Here is an 18,666-nt window from a genome sequence, read left to right on the forward strand (position 1 = left end):
TCATCAGTGGTTGAAACATAAGAATCATTTGGATTAGTATGGCATTCGGATAGTATGGAGTCATATAAAAAAAACTCTAGAATCAAGAATCCAAAAAGTCTAATCGGGATCAATACATGCGGCTACGGTCACACCAGAGAGAAAGGAAGTTTGATTTTTAAACATTCATTGTAGTGCTTCCATGAGTTATGCTAAAGACAATGATCCCATGCTTTTGGAGCTTTCATCTACACCATTTCTTTCAAAAGATGGTCCCACGAAAGCCATCTTCTTTTCATATCGTTGTTCTTCTCTCCTTGGGCAAAACGGCTTGATGTGACCCAGTTCATAACAAAAATGGCATATTAATTTGTCACTCTTTGTGTATTCATAGTCTTTTCTTCCATTACCATTTGAGTTTCTCCCATAATCATTGGAGTTTCTCTCATAATCATTGAAACTTCTCTCTTAATCATTGTTTCTCCCAAAGTGAGGAGGTTTTCGGGCCTTGACATAGCAAGAACTGATTATTTATCTTTAGTGGAAGAGGGTTTCTTTAATTTATTTTCTTTCATAGTTAATTCCTCAAGAGTTTCAACTATGGTAGGAACTCCTCTTTTATGAAAGAAGGGCTGATTTGATCCCTTCAAATTCGAGTCTAAGCCCATTTACAAATTAGTAGAAGTGTTCTGTTTTAATTTGATTTTCACAAAATTCTACATCTTAAGAGCAATGTCACTTAGGCTCTAAAAGAGTCAATTCATCCCAAAGAAGAGAAAGAGCATTATAGTATTCTCTAATGCTCATTTCTCCTTGGGTCATGGTTCTAACTTTGTTTTGCACATTTACGTATCCTTAAGATAATTGCATGCAACACTAACAAAATCAAATTTTGCCAAACTTGAGCACTTATTGATGTCAACACCATTGATGAGCCATCGAATAATTTTTTAATGACCCATCATTCATTCTTTTAATCTTTTCTCATGCTCTCTAACGACCTTAGACCTAAGTCACAGGAACTCGGCAAAGCACGTGCCGCACCCGCGTCGATGCAATGTGGGTGCACGTGTGGGTGTGGCACAGGGTGAGGTCAACACGACCCGGGGTGCGGTCAATGCACCAAGGGTCATTTTGGTCCAATTTTTTGGATGTTAAAAAAACGATGAAAAAGGAGGATTAGGGCAAAAAAAAATTGCCTTAATCTCCTCTCTCGTGCAGCTCAGCTCGAGTCCTCCTGACGCCACCTTCTCGTCTCCCTCGTCGCAGGTACCCTCTAGCTCCCTCTCGCTCTCATGTTGGGTCGGCAGGGGAGCGGCCGAGCCCCCCCCCCCCCCACACACACACACACACACACATCTCGCTCTCCTGTTGGGTCGGCAGGGGAGGGACTGAGCCCCCCCCCCCCTGCTCCCTCTATTTTCGACAAGGGAGGGGCCGAGCCCTCCCTCTCGCTCTCCTGTTGGGTCGGTAAGGGAGGGGCCGAGCCCCCCCCCCCCCCCCCCCACATCTCGCTCTCCTGTTGGGTCGGTAGGGGAGGGGCCGAGCCCCCCCCCCCCCCCCCCCCCTCGCTCTCTTGTTGGGTCAGTAGTGGAGGGGTTGAGCCCCCGCCCCTGCTTCCTCTGTTTTCGATAGGGGAGGTGCCAAGCCCCCCACCCTGCTCCCTTTGATTTCAGAGGAGGGGGGGAGCCCCCCCCCCCCCCTCTCGCTCTCTTGTTGGGTCGGCAGGGGAGGGACTGAGCCCCCCCTTGCTCTCTCTATTTTCGACAAGGGAGGGGCCGAGCCCTCCCTCTCGCTCTCTTGTTGGGTCGGTAGGGGAGGGGGCTGAACCCCCCCTACTCCCTCTGTTTTCGGCAATGGAGGGGGTTGAACCCCCCCTGCTCCCTCTGTTTTCGGCAGGGGAGGGGGTCGAGCCCCCCCCCCCCCCTCTCGCTCTCTTGTTGGGTCGGCAGGGGAGGGGTCGAGCCCCCTTCCCTGCTCCCTCTTATTTCAGGAGAGGGGTTGAGTCCCTCCCTGTTTTTGGCAGGGGATATAATATATATATATATATATATATAATATATATATATATATTATATCAAGATAATGTTTGTATAATTGATTTGAAATTTTGAATGTATTTTTTTTTTGTGTTTTCAAGATAAAAATGATGGATAAAGGGAAAGGACTTGCGTCATCCCAACATTTGAGTTCTGCTGCTAGTTTTGTTGATAGTTGCAGTGGGACTGACGAGGTGGGCCACTATGGGTACATGTAGATAAACTTGCAAAAACTGAAGAAGGGGGTGGTGGAAACAAGAGATTTCGATGCAAACTGTGTGAAAGAGATTTTGTTGGGTCTTACACAAGAGTGAAGGCTCATTTGTTGAGGATACCAGGGCATGGCATTTCAGGACGTAGAAAAGTTGATGAAGCAATGCGAAGACAATATAAAAAAATACAAGAAGAATATGAGAAGAGAAAGACAATGATTGATTCTTGTGCAGTTAGTGTGTTATTTGTGAGCCACCGAGAAGATGCTGAAAAAAAAAAGTCAATATAGGAGGTAGAGGAACGATACAAGCAGCATTCAATACATATGGAAGAGAAGAATTGGATAAAAAAGTTGGGAGGTATTTTTATTTTAGTTCACTCTCATTTAATGCGGCAAGAAATCCTCATTGGAAGGATTTAGTAACATCTTTGACAAATTGTAATTTGAGTGGCTATGTACCTCTAGGCTCAGAAAAAATATGAACCACACTTCTTGCAGAAGAGAGGGCAAATGTGGAGAGGTTGTTGGAGATTAAAAAATATTCATGGGAGCAAAATGGAGTTTCTATTGTGTCTGATGGATGGACAGATATTTAAAGGTGTCCACTGATTAATTTTATTGCTTCTTTGATTAGTGACCCAGTATTCTTGAAAGCAGTTGACGCATCTAGAAAATATAAAAATGCAGAGTATTTGAAGGGGTTGTTTATAGAAGTTATAAAAGAAGTGGGTGATCAGAATGTTGTACAAATTATTACAGACAACGCGCCAGTTTGTAAAAGTGCAGCGTTGAGTTTTGAGAGTGACTACCCTCATATTTTTTGAACTCCCTGTGTAGCACAGGGCTTAAATCTGGCCCTAAAGAGCATATGTGTAATGACCCCAACTTACACCCCTTGAAAATACGATTTTTTTTTATGACAAGCTGCGAAAATATTCTCAGAGATCCAGGGCCTTTACAGTTCCACTCACAATTGGATAACCACACACGACAATAGAGCTTACACTTATCATCCATACCAAACCAAGCAATAATTGTAAGAGACATATCACAATTATTTAAACGACATAAAAGTAAATAACCAAAAAAAACCGAGTCACGTTGTCCCTTTGTGAATTGTCTAGCAAGAATGTGACACTCGTAACTCCTACAGGAGCCAGTCGTTTCACTGATCACCTGCGGCTGCGAAAAACCATAGAAGAAGGGTGTCAGAACCGAAATCCTGAGCACAGGTACCTCTAATGAAACAAGTGAGCTAAAGAATATAGATAAGGTTTCATGCAAAAATTTAGAAGAATGCAATTATGATAATTTCATAATTCAATTAAGCATTTATGCAACAAGGAGCATTTATTAAGCATGAGGGAACATTTAAGTAATAGCAAGGATCGCAATTTAAGCAAGACATTAGATATTAAACATCATGCACCCACCAACATGTAACAATTAAGGGAACATATAACATATGCATATTCTAATGCATGGCAGGAATATACATGATTTACGTGCAATGCTTGAACACATCATTATCTTTCATTAAAGTTTCATTTTTTCATATGCATGCCCTATTAAATGCATACAATTTAAGTTTCTCTTTTTAATTATCATTGTCCGTAGATACACCAAACGAGTAAAATCCCCGAAATCAAGTTAGGTTCACAGGGTAGCTTAACACACAATTTTTATTTTATGACTGGGTTCCAAACTTAGCCCTCGACCGAAACAGCATTCGAAATATTAGACTACTCATCTAATGTCGGAAACACCAGGGACACCCCACGCCCATAAGTGTCACTTTCTTAGTATATCAAAACAACAACTGTGTCTACACACTACCCACAGGCAAAGTGGCGGACTCTCTCTAAAACCGGGGCCAGGAGAATGAACCTCAATATCGGGTTCAGGATACAAAAGTAAAGCCCACTGAGTTTTTGTATCCTCAGAGTCTCTCCAAGACCGGATCTCTAAGATCCTCATTCTCCAGATGGGAGATCCCAGAACGTACCCCTGCGAGAACCATCACGGGACTCCCGCCCGTGGAAAAACGCAGAGAACAGTGCAATTCAGAGTAAAATACTTATGTGATTTTTGCGATGCATTCAAAATTAATAAATGAGCAACCCACAGCCCGAGGCCACCCGGCCCTCAAAGCTTCATTTCAATCATTGATGCACCATATGCAAAAACCATAACAATGTGCAATATACGTAATGATATTAACACGATTCCACATGCACAATCTTTCATACAAATTTAGTAATGTGCATGATCCACCATGCTCATATGCATGTGTTCATCATCCCAGGTGCAAGTACTTCCTTTCACATTTATATGACGGATCTTTTAATATCAAAATTGTTGATTATTAAGCTGAGCACATAGTTAGGTTAAACACATACTGTGATATTCTTACATTACAGAAACTGCACAAATTCATATATGTGTTAAGATGTAAAAAATGCATAGATTCAGAGTTTTGACATAGACCTTAACAAACAAAAATGTAATTTCTATCATGGATCCACACAGAAATTTAATTTCTATTAACAAACTTATTACCTATGATCATTCAGCCATTGTATTTAACAATTCTGAAAGTATGCAGCTTAATCGACACACATTAACATTGAACTAACACCCTGTATATCCTGTACATGTTTATACACTGTCATGCGAAAACCCAAAATTTCTTGGCGTATGCTATGGTTTCAGTGTGAACATTTCAGAACATAGGGTAGTATAATTGTGGAATCATACTCCGAACATGGAATAGTTTGAGCATTGAACTATCAAAATCAACGATCTTTTAACAGGGAATAATTCAAAATATACTTAACGCCTTTTGTTCAGCCACTCTAAGGTAAAAAATCAAGAAACTATTGTAAAATTGTCTATGAAAAGACAATACGCATACGAGCACAAATACTTTAGAAAAGATGTGCACGAAGGCACTCTCACAACACTTGAACAAAGTACGCAAAAGCGTAAAAATAATAAACATGCACTATGGCATGTATTTTATAGAAAGAACAAAAATGCTTGAGACTCTCAAGCTTAGGGATTAAAAGGGGGAACACCCCTATTTATACAAATGCCAAAAGGTGCAAAAGGGGGGGCTCCCAAAGGAGTCGTTGGGAGCCCCCAACAGTCACATTTGTGACCGTTGGGGGCCCCCAACGACTCTATTGGGGGACCCCAATGCACTTTAATAAAGAACAAAAAATAAAAAAGAAAAAGTAAAAAGAATTACAAGAAAATAAAAAAGAAAAATTACAACATATTCCAAATAGAATATGCGCAAAACAATGAAATTACAAGAATACCCTTTTTGGGTAAAAATATATAAATATATATATTTATATATAGAGAGATATATGTACATAGAATATATTATATGTAAATGTATCTCTATGTATATAAATATATATATTTATATTTACAATAATGATTTTTAGGAGACACATTTTAACACACTCCTTCAAACTTACGGTGTGATAACCGCAAGTTTGTCAAGAAGGAAATGAAATCTGGGCGAACATAGAGCTTTTGTGAAGAAGTCGGCAAGTTGATACTCAGATGTCACATATGGTAGATCAATGACCTTCTTCAAGTATTCTTCTCTGACATAATGACAGTCCATCTCTATATGCTTTGTTCGCTCGTGAAAGGTGTGGTTCTTGGCAATGTAGATTGCATTTTTATTGTCACAGCATAGCTTTGTTGGTTCTTTGACAACCACTCCCATATCTTTCAAAAGACGTCGAATCCATACAATTTCCATGGTGGTAGATGTCATGGCTCTATATTCGGCTTCAGTGGATGACAAAGAGACCTTCTGTTGCTTTTTACATCGCCATGAGATCAAAGATTCTCCTAAGAAAATACAAAAATCAGTGGTGGAGTGACGGTTACTAGGGTCACCTCCCCAATCTGAGTCAGTATAAGCAAGTAATTTCAATTCAGAAGAAGAAGATAGAAATACTCTCTTATTCACAGTTCCCTTCAAATATCTGATGATGCGAAGCACAGCACTCATATGAACAGTTGTAGGAGCATGCTGAAACTGACTGGCGATGTGTATAGCATGTGACAAATCAGGTCGGGTAATGCTAAGATACATTAAAGAACCTACCAACTGCCTGTAAAGAGTAGGATCGGTTAGAGGAACACCGTCGTCAATCTTCATTTTTGCTCCCACAACTTCAGGAGTTTCGCATACTTTGTCATCAGAAATTCCTGACCTGTCAATAATCTCGCAAGCAAGTTTAGACTGAGATAGAAAATAACCACGTTGCGAATAGGCAACCTCAATTCCAAGAAAATATGTCAGAAAACCCAAGTCTGACATTTAAAATTTTGAAGTCAAGACGGACTTAATACCCTTGACTCCTTGAACATCATCACCTGTTATTAGCATATCATCAACGTAGAGTAACAAAATTACAATCCCTGCATTAGATTTTCTAGTAAACAAAGCAGTGTCAGTATAACATGAGGAAAAAACATTTTCCAACATTACACTGGTAAACCTATCATACCAGGCTTTTGGGGCCTGCTTTAAACCATAGAGGGCCTTTCGAAGACGAAGAACTTTATCTTTAGGAATTATCATGCCTGGTGGGGCATCCATATACACTTATTTGTTAAGATCACCATTTAAGAAGGCATTTTTAACATCCATTTGAAAAATGTTCTAATTTTTAATGGATGCAATAGTAATAAGACACCTAACTGTAACCATTCGGGCTACAGAGGCAAAGGTTTCTTCGTAATCAATTTCATATTCTTGCTCATACTCTTTTGCAACTAAACGAGCTTTATACCTTTCTAAAGAACCGTCGCTCTTAGTTTTAACTTTAAAGACCCATCGACAGCCTATAGTTTTCTTTCCTATAGGTAAAGTTTGGAAATCCCAAGTTTCTGCCCTTTTAAGGGCATTAAGTTCACTTTGCATGGCTTCTTGCCATTCTATACATTTTTTAGCTTCTTAAAAATTTCTTGGTTCAAAATAAGAGTGAATGGCACTAAGGCAAGCCCTATATCGGGATGAAAAAGAATCAAAAGAGACAAAATGAGTTGGAGGTCTTCTATTCCTTTCAGATCTTCTATGGTCAAGAATAGGAGTAAGCTCACTATATTGATCAATAGCACTTTTAAAGGTGTCTTGGTTTCTACAAGAGTAGGTTATTGGCTCACTTGGAACTCTACTTTCTTGTTCATTGAGTGAGTAATGTTCACCAATATCTCCATCATTTTCCTCATCATGGTTTAATGATACATCATCATCACTAGATATATCATCATTACTAGACAATAAGTCGAATAAGAAAGAGTAATCAAAATTTTCTTGTTGAGAAACATTTTTTTCAAAACCACTCTCATTTTCTAAAAAAGTTACATTTCTAGAGACATATAGCTTATCATCTCGAAGGTCATAACAACGAAAACCTTTTTGAGTTTCGAAATAACCAAGAAAGGCACAAGGAATAGCCTTGGGAGAGAGCTTGTCATTCTTATCCGTAAGTATGAAACACTTACATCCAAAGACTCTTAACCTATTATAATCAGGTTCACGCTTATGTAATACCTCAAAGGGAGATATTTTTTCTAATATCCTAGATGGTAAGCGATTTATCAAATAGACAGAAGCAAGAGTTGCTTCAGCCCAAAAGTTTTTAGGAATATTTTGAGATATAAGAAGGGTCCTAGTGGTCTCAATAATGTGCCTATGTTTTCTTTCAGCCAACCCATTCTGTCGAGGCGTTTTAGGACAAGACCTTTGGTAAACAATTTCATGATCCTCAAGATATACCTTAAATTGATTGGAGAGATATTCTCCTCCAGAGTCACTTCTAAAAATCTTTATGTTACTGTTGAATTGATTCTTAATCATTGAATGAAAATTTTTAAAACACGAAAACACTTCATTTTTAAACTTAAGAAAATATATCCACGAATATCTGGAAAAATCATCCACAAATATTACGTAATAAGAAAAACCTCCTTTTGAAACAACAGGTGCAGGTCCCCAAACATCTGAATGAACAATTTCGAAAGTTCTAGAAGAGAACATAGTTCTTTGCTCAAAAGGTAAACTTCGCATTTTTCTGAGAATACAGTCATTACAAGAAAAAGAGCTTTTACATAGGTCTTTTGCAAAATGTAAATATGATAACTTGGTGATATTAGGATGACCAAGTCTTTTGTGCCACACATTTATATCTTTATGTCGGGCAACATTAAACAAAACTTTTGGAACTTGAAGAGATTCCATATAGTATAAATCTCCTCTTCTAAAGCCTTCCCCAATCAATTTCCCGGACTGGCGATCCTGTATTTAACATTTATCACAAGAGAATTTAATATCGCAGCCATGGTCCGTGAGTTGAGAAACAGAGAGGAGATTTAAGTTTAGCTTAGGTATAAATCTGATTTTTGGAATAAAAAACTTTTGAGTTTCAAAATTACCTATTCTTTTAATTTCAAGAGAGGTTCCATCCGCAGTGGAGACATAAGATGGGGAACCATTTTTCGAGTAATCGGAAAGTGAGAAAATGTTTGGATACATATGAAAGGATGCACCGGAGTCCAAAAGCCAAGAGATTTTACCTAGAGAGGAAGAAGTGGATACGGCCGCACCGGAGATAGATCCCTTCAGGAGAGGTTGAAGAGCTTCCACTATTTGATTTATAGAAAGGGTCTCACTCGAAGATGCCTCATCCTTTTGCGGTACACCAGTGGTAGCCATGGCTAGGAGCTTCTTCTATTTGGGACATACGGGTTTGATATGCCCCGGTTCTTTACAAAAATGACAAATAGTTTTGCTATAGTCCCTTTTTCCTCTTTGACCACCATTTTCACCTTGATTTTGAAATTTAAAGTGAAGGGGACGATAGGTTCTTACATTGTTTCTGGGTCTTGATACGGCATTGACCTCACTATTTTCTTCAATATTACAAGGGACCGCAAGAACATTTGGTCCTTGTTTACATAAATTCATACGAGTCTCTTCAGCACTTAATTTGGTGACAACATCTTCAAGAGAAGGGAGGAGAAAAAAAGGAAAGAAGAGATGACCTTATTTGCTCAAATTTGGGCCTTAGCCCATTCAAAAAGTTGAAGAACCGATCTTCTTTAAGTTGCTTGTGACGGAGCTCAATTGCCTCTCCACTCCATTTTGGTTCAAGCATTGCAAGCTCATCCCAAATAGAGGAAAGATCGACAAAGTATTCCCTAATCATCATTTCACCTTGAGTAAGGGAGATAGCCTTCTTTTGAAGATAATACTTATGAGATAGATCCCTTGATGTGTACATTTTTTCAAGACAATGCCAAGCTTCCGATGCCTTTTTGAACTTAATAATGTTGGCATTAATCTTGGTTTCCACAGATGAGAAAAACCATGAAAGAATCTTGAAATTCTTCATTTCTCATTCATCGTGCTTCTTGGAGTATTCTTCAAGGGCTTTGGTTCTTCTCCCTCAAGAATCTTGATTTCGCTTCCATTTACCACGGTAATCTTGGGTTCCGGTTCCGGAATTGTGTCAAGTACATATCCCCATAGGCCCTTCCCTTTTATATGAGCCTCTATATTTCCGGCCCAAACATGATAGTTGGACCCATTTAATTTGAACCCAAGAGCAAAATGAGACTCTTTTTCGCCCATTAGAGAGTAAAGAGGGAGGGAGAAAGGCGTACCAACACAATATTTCCAACACCAACTTTGCACAAGATTCTTCTAAAATATTTGAGAAGAAAGATCCACCATTTCAAACTTCAAAGATCGGAAGGCACGTTTTTCGAGGCACTCGAAAAAAGAGAATCCCACGATCTTCAATAATCAACCTTGCTCTGATACCATGTAAAATTGTCTATGACAAGACAATACGCATACGAGCACAAATACTTTATAAAAGATGTGCACGAAGGCACTCTCACAACACTTGAACAAAGTACGCAAAAGCGTAAAAATAATAAACATGCACTATGGCATGTATTTTATAGAAAGAACAAAAATGCTTGAGACTCCCAAGCTTAGGGATTACAAGGGGGAACACCCCTATTTATACAAATGTCAAAAGGTGCAAAAGGGGGGGCTCCCAAAGGAGTCGTTGGGAGCCCCCAACGGTCACATTTGTGACCGTTGGGGCCCCCAACGACTCTATTGGGGGACCCCCAATGCACTTTAATAAAGAACAAAAAAGAAAAAGTAAAAAGAATTACAAGAAAATAAAAAAGAAAAATTACAACATATTCCAAATAGAATATGCGCAAAACAGTGAAATTACAAGAATACCCTTTTCGGGTAAAAATATATAAATATATATATTTATATATATAGAGATATATGTACATATAATATATTATATGTAAATGTATCTCTATGTATATAAATATATATATTTATATTTACAATAATGATTTTTAGGAGACACATTTTAACAACTATTACTAGATAGTAAAAATGTGTGGTATAGTATGGATGTAGTATCCCGCATCGGATTGCCACCAACCCATGAACCATTCAGCAGGGAACTAGATAGGTAGTAGATACTGTAACCCCGCTTCAGTCGATCCAATGGGTGTCCCAATGTATTTAGGTGAACCACACATGACTGCTTTCATGGCGGAGTTTGATATATTACCCACAGTACAAGCTACAAAAGTTGAACATTACAGTGGCAATACAAATTAAGCAACATATGTTCAAAGATCAAAAGATGCAGTCCCAATTGAAAAAGATGAATTTTATCAATGGATAACAGGAAACAAGGATTTCCCAAGTCTAAGATATGTAACTAAACTGTTTTATTTCCCTATACATGATGAACAAGCTCAAGTTTAGACAGCAAGCTGGAAATTTCAAAACCATGAGACCTCTAGTTGCTATCTCGAACATCAAACACTATTATAACGAGAAAGTCGTGTGAGTGTTCCTAAGCATAATGGATGGTGGAAAAGCAATAAATAAAGCATATTCAAAAGTATACATTAATGAAGTACTGCTGTTGCAGGTAGAAACACACTGGCTTTAAAAACATAGAATCTTGTCAAGCTTCAGTCTCAGAAAAACCATCAAATTATACAAAATTGGAAGTTTGTTGTATCATATAAATACAACAGTATAATTCTAGAACCATCTATGAGACTAAAAATACTAGATGAGGTTATATAGTCTAGTCTATATGTATAATAATACCCACAGTTTAGGTTATTACAAAAAAAAAAACACAGAGAGAAGGAAAATACCACCGTAGGGAGACCCCATTTAAAACAAAATTCCATAACTACATCTAATTAAACCTCTTTTGGTGTCGTTTCACACACAAGAGCACGAATATGCATAAAAAAAATTATAGTTTCAATACCGATCTCCCCAGAACCGATGTGTTAAATGAGAAAACAAAAACTCTATACAGGGCACGCTTGTTGAACCCAGATTCTACCCTTTTATTTTAAACTCACTCGAATGGGCTGAGCAGTTTCTTATATGATACTTGAGACAAGCACTCCACTGAACCATAGAAAAACCCATAGTAGAATCAAAAATTTCAAACAGAAACTTTTCCAACAGCAACACTATGCATGCTTGACATCGCACATATGCAAAAACACATAAACCCTACATCAGTACTCACGCAAGACACAGAGAACCCCCTGTAATCCGAAAACAAAATTTCTCTTTTTTTTCTGTAGCGTCAGCCACAAAGAAAAGAAAACCACGACCAAGAAACTCGATTTGGATTTCCTTGGTAGTCTAAATCATGCAAGAAAACTCCACCCATAATCAATACCTTGCTCAAATCACGAGAGGGAACCCGTACCTCAAACCGGCGATCAAAGACTGTTGTCGCAAAAGGAGGGTTGGTCGGTGCTGATGCTACTGCTGCCACGCGCGAAAACGAGAGGAAGAAGGGGTTACAGAGGATAGAGAAGAGAACGAGAGGCAGAGGTGGGGAGGAAGAGCACGGGAGGCCCTTTGTAGAAAGGGGGTCTCCCGAAAAGGAAGGAGTTTACCTTCCATCTTCTGGCGGCCGCGTATTGCCCCCTCCCCCCTTTTGCGATTCTAGGGTTTTCTTCTGTGTTAGGGTTCATTCAGAACCCTAACTCTTTATTTTTATCGGGCAACCCGTATCGGGTTGCCTTTGAGTTTTTATCTCTTTTTTTCTTTTTCTTTTTTTCGTTTGTTTCACAGGGCACGGGCCGGGTCAGAGACCGAGGTCCGAGTCCAGCCGGGGTTTTGGGCCCGCACCACCCACTCGATATGGATCCATGGGTTGGATCCGAATGGATCCAATCGTGGATCCCTTAATATACTTACGTCTATATATATATTCTACTTCTTATTTTCTTTTTCTTAAATGTATATATAAGATATTATACTTATATAAGTAAATATCTTGGATCCGGAATGTGGATCCCAGGCTTATTTACGTATTTTGTCTAAAAACAATTCTAATTAATTCCCCAAAAAAATGCGGTTATTACAATATGCAACCCAAAAGAATAAGAAAATTCACAAGCATATGCTTTATGTTCATGGATTAAAGGTTTAGAAAGAAATGTCAAAAGCATTAAAAATTTTGTTGTTAACCACCATCGTGCTAATGCTATATTTAATAGGCATTCTGACTTAAAATTGTTGAAGGCCGTTGAAACACGTTTTGCGTCCATCATTGTGATGGTGAAGAGGATTAAAAAAGTGAAGAATGCTTTGGTTAGCATGGTGACCGATGAAAATTGGACATTCTATCGTACTGATGATGATGTCAAGGCTTAAGAAATTAAGAAATTCATTGTTGATGATGAGTTTTGGGACAAAGTAGTATACTTTCTTCAATTTACCCAACTTATTTACTATGTCACACGAACTCGGCTAGTGAGGCGCCGCACCCGAGTCGACACGCCCTGACACGGGTGCGGACACGGGTGCGGCTTAGGACACGGCCCGGACTCGGTCAACGACAAGTCAGACTCAGTAAACGAATCAAGGCCGAGTCCGTCCTCGTTTTGGACTCGGTCAATGTTGATCGAGTCTATATTTGTCTATTTTAGGGTGAAAAAACTAAAAAAATGATTTTTTATATATTTTTTTAAATATATATATATATATATAAAAAGACTGTTGTGCACAGTGCACAGTCACACAGTCACAGTGACTGTGCACAGTCACAGTTGTGTTGTGCATTGTGCACAGTCACAGTGATTGTGTTGTGCACAGTCACAGTGACTGTGTTGTATGCACTGTCGTGATTTTTTTTTCAATATATATATATAGTCGAGTCCCCGTGTCCAAAATTTTTAAAATTGTGTCGCACTCGTGTCGCACCCGCACCCATACCCATGTGACATAGCCTATTTGGGAAATGTTGAAAGAAGTTGATAAGGATGAGCCCATGCTTCACAGAGTTTATGAAATGTGAGATAATATAATTGAAAAAATACAAGTTGTTGTTTTCAAGCATGAAGAAAAAAATCCTGCATGGGATGATTCAAAAATTTTTAACCATATTCATTCAATTTTAGTCAGAAGATGGGATAAGAGCAACACCCTTTTACATTGCATGGCAAATTCTCTTAATCCAAAATATTATGCAAAAAAGTAGCAAGCAGGTGGTGTTGGTCGTGTCCCTCCAAATCTAGACCCAGAGCTATCAAGACATAGAAATATGTGTATGATAAGACTTTTTCCTGAAACATATCTTCTAAATCAAGTCACACAAGAGTTTGAAAAATTTTCATCTTCGAGATTATATGGACCAGCATTATTCGCGAGAGAGGAGGATAATATAGATCCTATCACATGGTGGTCAACATTTGGATGAGAAATACATCTTCTCTAACATCTTGCATTACAATTGCTATCGCAACCTGCTAGTTCATCTTGTTGTCAAAGAAATTTGAGCACATATTCTCAAATCCACAACGTGAAGAGAAACAAACTCATAAGCAAGCGTGCAGAGGATTTAGTATATGTTCATTCAAATCTTCGACTACTTTCGCGAACTAATAATGAATACAGGTACTAATTTGCTCTCTTAGTTATTTGATTATTTATTTTTTAATTTTTCATTTAAATATACTTTTATTGTATTTAACATTTTCAAATTGTGTGAGTAACGCGGACAAGGAACATCTAAATTTTGGGATGTAAACCCCAACATGACAAACATGGATTTATCTGAGCTCAGTCTTCCTTCTAATGATGCATTTGATGTTGAAGAAGAAAATTATTAAGATCCATTACTTTTGGTATGTAATTTAGTTCTTTCCTGCTTTACTTATTTGATCGATATTTAGGTTGATTTATGTAATTGCTTTACTTATTTGATTGATATTTAGGTTGATATATTGTATGCATGATGAATGATATTATGACAATATTCACTGTTAAATTATGATAATGTTAATTGTTAAAACTTCAAAATTATATATATATAATATATATATATATATATATATATATTTACATTTTTGCCCTGCCGCACCCTAGGTTTTTGAAAGTGCCGCACCCCCGCACCCGCACCGATGTGACTTAGCCTTAGACATTTCATCTCCTTGAAGTGCTACTTCTTTGTCATTCTCAATCTTGGTGAGCATAAGTTTGGGTTCGCTTTCGATACCATCAACCAAACCTCATAAACCCTTTTTTCATATTTTGTGTTTTACTATGGATGCTCAGATCATATAGTTTGTATCATTGAGTCTCACAAGAATGGATTTTTTTTCATCCTTCATTTTCACAAGAGATAAAAAGAGTATAAGAGCAAAAAAAAAGACAAAAAAGGAGCTAACAAGAAATGAGTTGAAGAGGTTGATGGTACGCTTTCCAAAGCAATGAGCCAACGAACCAAGCTTCACTCATGATCCTTCTCTTGATCTTCACGTACAAGCCACAATCCAAAAGATCCAATGTCTTTGATACCATATAACGAAACAAGAAATACAACGAGAGTGCTTCTTATAGGCTTACAAGAATACAATTTCAAAAAACACAAATACCACTTATAGATCAATCACACAAGCCTATACACATGGGCCACTTAGGGGCCAAGAACACCATAAAAAAATATAGAATTTATATAACAAATATGCTTGAGCAAGCATAACATACAAGAAGAGTTACACCCCTTATTTATACGCAAAAAAAAAAGCAAAGAAGAGCCATTGGGAAGTGTACAAGGACTATAATGCCTTTGATAAAAGGAATAAATTACAAAAAATAATAAAAACCTAAAGTGCCCTTAAAAGTAACATAAAGGACTGTTGTACCCCTAATGGGTACAACTTATTACAAGGCTATGAAAAAACTAAAATACCCCTGTTGGGTATTTAACTATTACAATGACAAAATATATACATACATATATATGCAAATATGCATATCTTAACGGTATGAACAAAAATGATTTGGGCTGGTCTAGTATGAAACTTTCTACTTTTGTGGTTGGTTATTGCTGACTTAACAGAAAGTCCAATAAGTCAATGGACTCAGTAAGCCATGATAAAGTATTTTGAGGAATTGCAAAGAAAATCTCACCATATCCTGCACTATCTTGACAAGTAAAAGATCAATGACCAAAATCAGATCCTGGCAAAACCAGGTATTCGAAACATTTGAAAACTCTGGTAATAATGTGCAATGTCCATACTGTCTTGCAGGAAACCACATCTGATGCTCTAGACATGTAAAATAATCTTTAATGGAACAAAGTTCAACGTATCTTTAAAAAAAATATGTACTGTCATCTAACAGAAAATAACATCCACTTAGTTTTCCCTCCATATTTAGGAAAGAAAGGCTCTCGGTTTTAAATTCAGATTCCATTTGGTGGCAAAAGTCACCATTTCAAACCCGTCCACAAGAATCTCAATATCCCACCATTTATATACTCAAGTTTGCCTCTCAAAAATCAGTGTGTTTAATAGAAAGACTGTTTGTAAAGCAACATACCTTGCCAGACTGAGAATCAACCAGCATTGCATTCGGGTGGTCACCCACAACAACCATAAGCTTACCGTCAGGGTTTAATGAAGTATGCTGCAAGATGAAATTATCACCATTAGGAATTAGAAGCACGTATTGAACTGAAAAGGCAGCAAGTTATATAACCTGACAACTCAAATCTAGAATGAGACACTTGAACTTCAAGTTTGAATTGGGATTTGAGAGTTTCAGAGAACTCAATTGACCAGGTTGCTCCTTTTTGAGGTCCTTGCGGAGAAGCTGGGGAATCTGGTTAGAGTCTTGCTGAGAGGAACTTTTTTTGGGGTCATCGGAAGACAGACACAAAGGAGACAGAGATTAGTGAGGGGAGGTGCCCAAGAAAAAGAGGAGAGGTGGAAGGCATACTTAAGATCAGTGACTATGGGCCAGGACCCAAGTAAACCATGTGATGGGTAACATAGGAGCCAAACACATATTGGCACTTTTAATGTCCAACTTTAGGTGCATTTAGGGGTATCAATTGGTCGGGTTTCACCCAGACCCGACCTGTACCGAACCCCATAGGGTCAGCGTTTGGAGATAAGAAAGGAGATTCAATTAGAATCCAGGTCAAACCCAAAGGGTTCAATTATGATATGGAACCGGGTATGGTTTGTGAAATTTCATACCAGACCCAGTCCGAAGCGAGTTCCAATTAAGACCCATGATTTTTCAACGTAAAAAAAATAAAAATTATTATTTTACTGGGTATGGACAGATCTGGTTCATGTAACCCTTATAGAACCTGGGTATGGTTTTTCGTATAGCAAACTCTATTGGACCCGGGTCCGAACCCGGTACCAGCATCTCAAAGTCAGATCAAGGCTAGGACTCACCTGGGTCTGAACCAGCTCCGACCCATTGACACCTCTAGGTGCATTCACACACATGCACATACAAATAATTAAAAAAATACAAAAAGGAATCAACTGAGTACTTACATTCACTGGCCATGGAAATCTAAAATGCTTTGTAAGCTGAAACCTCTCCATGTCAAATTCTCTTATTCCACAATCATTATTTGAAACCAGGAAATTGAGAGCACCACTATACCAAAGAAATGATATTTGAGCTATAACATCCCACAGTTGCATAAATTACCAACTCATCTCTTGAAAAAATCAAATACCTAGGACTGTTGTATATCTCAACGGCATTTGTTATTGCATTATCGTCATATGTCGTTCTGGTACAGAAGGAAACCCCTGGCCGATCTAAATACTGATAGCACAAGAAACATGTCAGTGAAGATAAATTATAGCCTCCTCAACTGGAACAATGGAATAACAGGATGCTAAAATGCAAATGCTTTCCTGAACAGTCATTGTGTTATTATACTTCACAAGAAAAAGCAACCTGCAAGTCTAGTAGCACAAATATGGAGATGTAAAATTATTTTGAATCAACAATTATGCGCTACAATTACAAGGTTCATTGTGAATTTAGGACTGTGTCCTTAAGATACTCTTCAGCCTGTATCATCTAGAAGTAGTCTGCTAATAATATGCTTGTGGTGAAAAGGGTCATTTTTGTCCTTTTTGAGAGTTGAAAGCACAAAGTGGGGTTGAACCCGCAGGTTGTGTGCATGTTGGACAACATAACATCGACCATATTATTATGAAAACAGAAAACCTATGTCACAGTGGCATGCCATTTTGGTGGTGCGTCCCTGGTGACACGAGCAGACATGCTTGGACATTGACACATACGGACAATATTTTAATATTATTTATTTTTTAAGTTTTATTTCAAAAAATATGCATTTTTTATATTAAAATATGAGAAATTATTTTGTATTTATTTAAAAAAAAAAAATTGTTTTCTCGTGTCCTGTTTTCTAAAAAAATTGAACTTGATAGTCAAACCCGCGTCACGCATCCTCGTGTCCATGTGTCTTTGTGACAGATGAAAACTATTGGAAACAGTCAAGAAAACATGACATTTTTCTCTATCAAGACCTCTCTTCGCCTCCACCATCTTAATTTCTTCATTTCCTTCCATCAGCACGTATCCATTGAAGGACCCAAGGAGATGCCAAACATAATCTACACAGAAGTTGGATGGTTCATTCAAAGTAACAAAATTTGACAAGGCAAGCATGATATAGCCATTACATTTCACATTAGATTCTCATGATTCTTCAGTCATGCTTTTCATTATTTGTGCTGATGAAAACGAATTCTATTTGTGCATTCCAGCCTTTGAATTTACATTTTCTTGCTTGGTTACCGCCAGGTGATTAATCATCATTTCCGTTTCTAGGTCATTTCTATTGTTTCTATACGAACAGACATGCTCTGTGGGTGTTAATTAAGATTTCAGTTAAACACTGTTTTCTTCTCTTTTTCTTTTTCTGCATCCACTATGATGATGTTTTCTTCCATTTTCAAATCTTTTTTGCATTTTCATGTAATATCTAGGTTTTAAAGAATCATTAGGTTCTGCAT

General features: G+C 37.9%; 1 protein-coding gene across 1 annotated transcript in view; it reads right to left on the reverse strand.

Moving 5' to 3' along the window:
• The window catches only part of LOC149818291 (putative WD repeat-containing protein C2A9.03), a 36,182-nt gene that overhangs the window by 10,731 nt on the left and 6,785 nt on the right, over positions 1-18,666 (reverse strand). The window contains exons 7-9 of the mRNA XM_089985716.1: positions 17,349-17,440; positions 17,161-17,266; positions 16,187-16,273 (exon numbers count right to left, since the gene is read on the reverse strand). Coding sequence (XP_089841842.1) covers positions 16,187-16,273; positions 17,161-17,266; positions 17,349-17,440 — 285 coding nt within the window. The remainder of the gene's footprint in view (positions 1-16,186; positions 16,274-17,160; positions 17,267-17,348; positions 17,441-18,666) is intronic.

This window comes from Nuphar pumila, chromosome 13, assembly GCF_984573655.1.
Source record: "Nuphar pumila chromosome 13, dmNupPumi1.hap1.1, whole genome shotgun sequence".
NCBI lineage: Eukaryota > Viridiplantae > Streptophyta > Magnoliopsida > Nymphaeales > Nymphaeaceae > Nuphar > Nuphar pumila.